This window comes from Poecilia formosa, unplaced genomic scaffold, assembly GCF_000485575.1.
Source record: "Poecilia formosa unplaced genomic scaffold, Poecilia_formosa-5.1.2 Scaffold549, whole genome shotgun sequence".
Taxonomy (NCBI): domain Eukaryota; kingdom Metazoa; phylum Chordata; class Actinopteri; order Cyprinodontiformes; family Poeciliidae; genus Poecilia; species Poecilia formosa.
Window position 1 is genome coordinate 111,397 of NW_006800488.1, and position 8,169 is coordinate 119,565.

At 39.2% G+C, this 8,169-nt stretch overlaps 1 protein-coding gene across 11 annotated transcripts in view; it reads right to left on the reverse strand.

The window, feature by feature from the left end:
• LOC103129486 (discs large homolog 1-like protein) overlaps window positions 1-8,169 on the reverse strand; it is a 119,551-nt gene that overhangs the window by 14,459 nt on the left and 96,923 nt on the right. For 10 of the 11 annotated variants that reach the window (XM_016665127.1, XM_016665125.1, XM_016665126.1 and 7 more), the window contains one exon: window positions 2,374-2,488. In XM_016665127.1, the coding sequence (XP_016520613.1) occupies window positions 2,374-2,488 (115 nt within the window). Of the gene's footprint in view, window positions 1-2,373; window positions 2,489-6,787; window positions 7,071-8,169 lie in introns of those variants that run through there. The other variant, XM_007540629.2, reaches the window with a different exon arrangement.

Consider the following 8,169-nt stretch of genomic DNA (forward strand, 5'->3'; position numbering starts at 1 on the left):
ACACCAGAGTTCACTTCAACCAAACCCAGACTGAGGTTTGTAGAACCTGAATCAGAGTTTGATTATGCATTCACACCTACTAAACTAGAGTTCAAATAAAGTGGACTAAACAGGGCTGGTGTGAATGCAGCCCAAGTTAAAATCTCATTTAATTAAAGACTTTTTCTAGATAATTCATAAAGTATGACATCAAATTTCACAAAGCCTGACTGTCCGGTCATTTTCAAAGGACTAAATATCAATACGTCCTGCAGGAATCCATCCAGCAAACAACCATGCCCTTTTCAGTATACAGTGAAACTCAAAACCTTCAAACATACCTCAAGCCCCAGTTGAGCTTCTACGCATCTCGATTTGTTACAGATTCTTTAAATCCTTAAGCCCTTGCAGGTTAGTATTGATAGTGAAACATTTCTGCCAGGACTCTTCAAATATTTCCTATCTTTCTGAAGCCAAACATTGAAAAACGGCAGAACATAAAGTGCTCCGGTATTGTCATACCAACCATCAGCTCTTCAGGTGAATCCTTCTGCAGTGTCGTAAACGGTTGCAGTGTCAGAGTATTGAGCCATGCAGTGTGTTTAAAATAGACCATAATGGTGTGAATTGAAAATAAGTCAGAGAAGCAGGGAGAACAGCAGCAACTCACACACACCCACGCACACACACGCACACCCACACGCACACACACACACGCACCCACACCCACACACACACCCACAGAGGGCAGCTCCACACACAGGACATACCGTATGTCACTTTGTGTCAGTGACATTTCCACTGAGGCAACAGAAAAGGTTAATCTGTCTATTACACACAATGCACTAGTATTTGGTACAAATACTCGATGTGTTCAGACATACTGTATGTACATGCACGGACACCTAACAGCAGCCCAGAGCATCAAACACCCCAAATCTGTCACACACAACAGCAGCAGCTGAACCAATCACTTCCTGTTTGACATTTTTCTAGTACTTGAAATCTGATTGGTTATTTTCAAACAGAAAGTCAAATTTCAGACATTTTAAGACCTTTTCTATGCTAGCCTGAGTGATATTTAAGCTAATGAACGTCAGGCAGCACAGCTGGTGATACATTTGCACTTACCCATGATAGAAACAAAAACACCAGCTAGTTAACTAGCCAGCTAGTGTTTATCAGCAGCTAGTTCCATACAAGATAGAATAATCCTGCGACATTTAAGACCTGTGATTAGCCAACTTAAGGCATTTAAGGAATTGATTTAGAGAGTTTCTACAAACACAGTGTATAAAACTGCAATGTAGCATCAAACTTAAAGACTCAGTGTTATCTGTTGTCCATTTCATAGAGAGATCATCAGTCGACGTCACGCTGCATCAGCAGCCAGCTACTCTACTGCGCCTATCACCTTCAGAAGGCAGGCAAGATTACATTATTCTAAATATTTAAGACTATTTACAATTAGGGTAATAAAATTATTTACAACTCGCCACCAGTGCAGATCACGTCCCGTCACCCAACGAAACTCCCATACGAAGTTGCATTGAACATCTGCAGATGTCATTTTTAGCACATCGATTCTGCACCTCACACCGCATCCCGTTCAACCTGCTACATTTTTAATATGCGGATGTTGGAACACTGAGCTACTAGCTGTTTGGCAGTTAGCGTTAACTGGGGATGGATGTAGCTGCATCCATCACCTGCCTTGATGGATGCAGCTACATCTTCATTTTCCCTCTAATTGTGACCAAAAAAGTCGACATCTGGGCCATTTTCTCTCGTCATTTATCGACTCACCTGCATTTAAAGCTTTTGGATCATTAAGACGCATCAATTTGGTAGAATAACTTATTTTATCACGCTGTGATAAACAGCTGTAGTCCACTGACTGACAATAGGGCTAGCTAATGACAAAACAGCAAGATGGATGCTGGTAACCATGGCAACCAGGGAGCTTTTAGAGGCCGGCCCGACTCTTTTTGCTGTTGTGCGCGTGTCCGCTGTGTTTACATACAAACAATCCCTCCATAGCACAGTCAAGTGACCAAGTTAACTTACGTTGTTATAAAAATGCTACATCACATCAACTAAATTTTACTTTGTAATTTAAGGAGTTGAAATTGGGCCTCTGTCTCCTTTAGATGCCCCGGCAGAGAGGGCATGTAAAGGACGGATGTGGTGATTCAGAGAAGCCAGGCAAGGACAAGACAGAGACAGGAGACACACAATGCTGCGTTTTCCACTAAATCTAATGGAGATTTTATCAGAGATAACCCTTTTCTCTGGATTTCACAAACGAGCAGACAGCTGAGATTAGATTCTTTTCAGTGAGAAGGACACTGGAGAATAAGTCGTCTCTGGGTTTTGTGGGTTGGCTTTCAGTACCTGATGTAAAGTGTGCGTTTCTGCGTGGAGCGGAGAGACGTGGAGCTGGAGCTGACGCTGCTGGTCATCATTTGTTCCCTCAGGTCATGGATCTTAGCCTCGAATCGACTGTACTCTAAAAACAGAGAGGAAACAGTGTTAACCTCAGAGAAATATTTTTCTTTTTGCACATTTTTTTAAAGAGTAATTATACAAGTGGGATCTGGTTTAGGGCATTTTCTTTTATATGAAATACCTGCTGCTCCAGATTGGAAGCAGCGGTTCTGTGCACTTCAATCATTTTTGTTCAGAAGATGAAAGAGAAGAGCACAGCGTGACAAAAAAAAAAGAGCCAAAAGGGGGGCGGAAGATCATTCCCAGTGATAATCACATTTCCACAAATGACTTCAGTGCAACAAGAAGTAGTTCAAAAATTCATTAGAATCGCAAGAAGTTTTGTGAAGCACAAACGACGCCTTAATGTGCACAAACCGAGATTTTATAAGTACAATCAAGCAACACTGTCAAAACAACATTTTACCAAGTACTTGTGTCTATATTCTGGTGCAAATGTCTTATTGCACTTGAAATAAAACAAAACTAAGTCATAAGTTACTTTTCAGCAAGACAAAAGAGCTGGTTTTAAGTTAGATTATTATAGCTAAGACATTATCTCCATGTTGTAAGTGAAATAATTTGCCAGTGAAAAAAAACTCACACCATAACATCATTTATGTTTCAGAAATTTTGGTTTTATCTAATATTCTGTATTAGTTGAAATTAGATTTAGGGTTTTTGTAAGTTATAATAGTAACAAATTAACCAAAACATGTTAAAATAACCCTGTACCTCTGGTAGAGCTACATAACAGATATGTGAAAATGAATTGCTGATATAGTTTAAACTTTTTAAAGATATTCTATTTTATTGAGGTTATTCTGATGAACATATTCTGTTGCTATAAGAAAAATCTGTTGAATATCTCACAATTTTGCTACGATTACTATAAACTAATCCTTTTTTCACTGCAAACACAATCTTACTATGTATTTTTGGTCTCATTTCTGGCACAAATATCTTAGTACACTTGAATTAAAACAAATTAACTTATCAGGAAGATACAGAAGTTTGTTTTAGGTAAATAATTTCTTGGTCTTGATGAAAAAGTTGTAGTTCCACTGGCAGATTATTTCGCTGTTATCTAGCAACCCGAGCCAAGCCCAGCCCGTTACCTAGCAACCCGAGCCAAGCCCAGCCCGTTACCTAGCAACCCCAGCCAAGCCAGCCCGTTACCTAGCAACCCAGTTCTAGCTCCACTGGAAGGTTCTTTCAGTTATAACAACACATTTTCCCCATTATTCCCATGTCTTCTTATAAATACATTTATCTGCCAGTGTAACTAGAACTTTTTAATCAACATTAAGGAAGTATTTACTTAAAACAAGCTCCTATATCTCGCTGAAAAGTTACTTTAAGTTAGTTTTGTCTTATTTCAAGGGTAATGAGACATTTTCACTGGAAACTAGTCCAGAAATACTTTGTAAGATTTTGTGTTTTTGTGGTGTTGTTCTCTCATTCTTAAGTTTATTAGCTCTGATTAGGTATTATCCTCTGAGATTGGTTAATGTAGTTTGTAGAAAGTTAAAAGAGACTTTCTGAAATAACATGGCACTTCTGAGACATGGGGAGTTTAAAACAAAATCATAAATTCCTCTCCTCAACATGCCAACCGTTAATAAAGTCTGCATTATGAAGAAATATAGAGACCAAAGTTCACCAAATAAAATCTCTAAAACTCATTAACTTCATAAACACGTGATTCAAATGAGGATCTGATTTTATGACTTCATAAACGGCTGTGTGTGGAAAATATGTGAGTCGTAACTGAAGGGTCCAGTTAAAACCCGAGTGATGATGTCACAGAGTGATGTTCAGTGGCTCAGTTTCGGCGTGATGGAGCGTTGCTGCTGCAGAAACTCATTAAGCTTTTATTAGTCCTTTGGCTGAAATGCTAAAACACAGCAGGTGAAGCCGAATCGAACATTTGGGAAGGGATTTCCTGTAAATGTCAGACTTGTTCTTTTATTCTTGGTTGGGATAGTTACACATTTTAGCGCTAAACTAAAATGCGCTCTGTGAAAATAGTTTCACAGAGCAGCAAATGTATCCATTAGGTATCGGGACACTAAATCCCTTCCCTCCAACCAGAAAGTTAGAGGCAAGATGAGGAAAAAATATGGAATCTAGAACATTTTAAATAAATATCTGGGTTTTTGGTCATTATTATAAAATATGAGTTAAAATAAATGATTGCAATGAAAAACACATCCAGAACATTTTAAATAAATATCTGGGTTTTTGGTCATTATTATAAAATATGAGTTAAAATAAATGATTGCAATGAAAAACACAAAATCTTACCAAGTATTTTTGATCTATTGCAAATATCTTAAGACAAAATTAACTTTTCCAAAAACTTTTCAGCAAGACATTGGAGCTTATTAATTAATATTTTAAGTCAACAATTATTTAATATTGGTGAAAAAGTACTAACTTCATTGGCAGATTATTTCACTGATAACATGGAAAAAATGTCATGTTACAAGTGGAATAACCTACAAAGGGAACTAAAACTTTCAAATTAAGTTTCTTCCTGATAGCAGATCCTGTCATGAATACTAACGCTAGTTAGCATTGTTTCTCTGCCATTAGCACATTTAGCATAGTGTTCACCAGGTTGATTGACAGTGATAGGACCCGCCTCCAGGTAGGACCCGCCTCCAGGCTCTGATTGGTTGTTTTTCGATGGGAGCAGACAGGGAGGATGAGGAGACTGATCTTTTGTCATTTTATCCATCTCATTTTATTCCGTCATAACATGGTGGCGGTTATAAAAAAAAAGGAAAAAAAAATTTTTTTGTATAAAAGTTACAAACTGCAGCTTTAAAGCAGATTACAATCAGTTTTTTTAAAGTATGAATTTGCATTTACAAACTATGATAAAACATTGACTATGGTGTAAAATCTTAAAAAACAAGAGACGATATGAGAATATTTCAATGTAAGTTTTTCAGTTTGTTTTCCAAACTATCGTGTTAAATTGCAGAAGAGCAACTGGTTGGCCAATCAGCGCAGAGTGCAATCCTTCCAGCGTTTCACCGTCCTTCTGCTGTGTGCAGCAAAAACACTCAAGTTCCTGACCCAATTTTTCTAGTGGCAATAAAAATGTCATTGTGCCTCTTCAATTATGAATGCACATCAATTATGGAAATGCTCAAGGTAGAAGGGCTAATTATATAAAATGTGCTTAGATATAGCGGGATGATTGCTGTTTTGATGGATTCTAACTAGTGGACTCTCTAGTGAGTGGACTGCAGTATTTAAATCCAAAGCTGCAACACAAAAAAACAGAAATGTGTCATAAATCCATGCTGACTATCTCCCACTCAGCTCCAGCAGCAGTAATAAACCCAAAAAGCCCCCCACTGAAGGATGTCCTTGTGTGAGTGTCTGACCCATTACTGTGGACGACACAATCTAATTAACCCGGAGTAATTCAATCACACTCAAGGTACAGGCGGCCATGCATCTGCACACGCTAGCTGGGCCAATCTGGATGCTGAATATCTATGATTTTATCAAAAAATTTCAGCTCAGCTTCATTTGCATCTCAAATACAGATGAATTTCATTTTTAATTTCATGTAATGCAAGCAACTAGCCAATGCAAAACAGGGTTAAAGTCAAATTAGACGTAATTTATACCAATAGATATGCTTTAGTGCTTAGTTTGTCATTTTCTGTTAACATAATCACAAATAAAAAAATCCTACGTCTTAATTTGGCTTTAAAATTAGGAAAATTTGCTTCTATTTGCTCTTTGGAAATAACGAGAAAAACAAAACGACCTTCTGCAGAAACATTTTCTTCTTTTTTTCTCTCTCAAACTGTTTGTCTTTCCAGTGCAAACCCCAGTTTGGCATTTTCTGAGATTCATGCCATCATTTTCTGCAATCCAGCTCAAAAATGATGAATTTTGTATTTCAGCATAAATCTGCACATTAAAGAACAAAACCAATAAAAACACTGGAAGTTTTATATCGGCAAAAGGAAGGAGGAGGGATGAAAAATGAGTGCAGTTTTGATTGAGAGCAGCTAAAACGTTTCTGATAGACTCATGAAAAAGTTATGGAGAGGAAAACTGTTCCTCTTTTCTTATCCAAGGCTGCAGATGAGATTTTATTACTCCTCCTTCGAAACACAAAAGGCAACGAGAAAGAAAGACGAGAGCAGAATTTGAAGATGTAGATTTAGCATTTTCTAGCAAAAAGTTCAGTCAATCATCTCTCCTTCAAGTTGAAAAAGTCACATCCATACTAGAGGCAAGACGTCAAACTGTCAAGCAATCGTTTTGTCTCCGTGTCGACTGTACTCACACACGACCGGCGTCCACAACGTGATGCAGGCACGGCGGCTTTCAGATCAGAGTCTGACTGCGCGACAGAGAGAGACGTTTGATTCTCACAATCCAGGGATGTGCAGGAGCAGAAAGAGAAGAGCGGAGATGATGGGGAAAGCCAGAGAGAGCAGCAACGTGTGTGGGAGGGGCCAGGGGATATGCAGTGTGTGTGTGTGTGAAGAGAGGAAATTAGAAAAAAAATTTAAAAAATGAATTAGTGTGCATTAGAACGAGTCCAGAGCTGCTCAGATGCCAGAAACAACAGATGCTAACTCCCTATTCTTACTCCACTCCTCGCTCACTAGCGTGTTCGTTTTGCTCCTCCCCCTCTCTTGCTGTAGGGCGGAGACACACACACACACACACACACACACTGACAGACAGACACACACAGTGTTTCCTCAGGTCACTCATGCAGGAAGCTGAGTCGGTGCCAGGCTCTCCTGCCCTACTTTGGCCTGGGGAGTCGCTTCAGCACCACGACACACAAAAAGCCCCGACCAAGCGATTTGAATACTGATTCCAGGGACCGAAATATTCCAAACAGACACTATTTTCATTTTCTGCCCCATAGCTTTCAATTTAGTCTCACAAAATCCGCAATTAAGTTCTTCTGTCAACATACAGCAGCGTTATCAGGTTAAGAGCAACTGAAAACAATGTAACGGAGAGAAAGAGAGTGATGGAGAAGAGGGGAAAGAAGTGAGGAGGAGGAGGATGAAGAGAGAGAAAAAAAGGGGGAGGTGGTGGTGACAGAGACAAATGGCTCTGGGGCTCATGTTCCCTGCTTCCTACATCTACCTTTCCTCTCCTGGTTCCCAGGAGGAGCATTGTTTCTCCACTGAACAGCTGCCGTTTTCTGCATTGTGTGCATCGGGCGGGAAACCTCTGGAGACGGGCAGATCGCGCCTCCAGGGCTGTGAGCACTGCACCAATATTTCCCCTTCAGATATCTCTCTCTGCTCTCTGTTGATTGTTTAAGCATCTCTGGATCATAACCGAAAACCTGCCTAAGGGAAATATTTGAGAACAGAGTGTGGTAATAATTACCGTCTCTGTTCAAACTGAACACTCTAATTACCAGTCGTTCTCCTTATTTAAAAAAAATATCTGGAAACTCGTTGCCTCAAAACCTTTTGGTTTTCATTAAACTACCGTATTTTCTGTAGGGCGCACTGGATTATACTGCAAACAGTTAATGAATGGTCTATTTTTGATATTTTTTCACTGGACTGTAAGGCGCATGAAGCAAAACAAAACAGTCAGATAAGTCAGTCAGTCAAAGCCCAGTACGAATTACTCCGGTAGCCGTAATGCAACTAAAACATTTTGACAGGGAGCCACACAAAATCGCTTCAA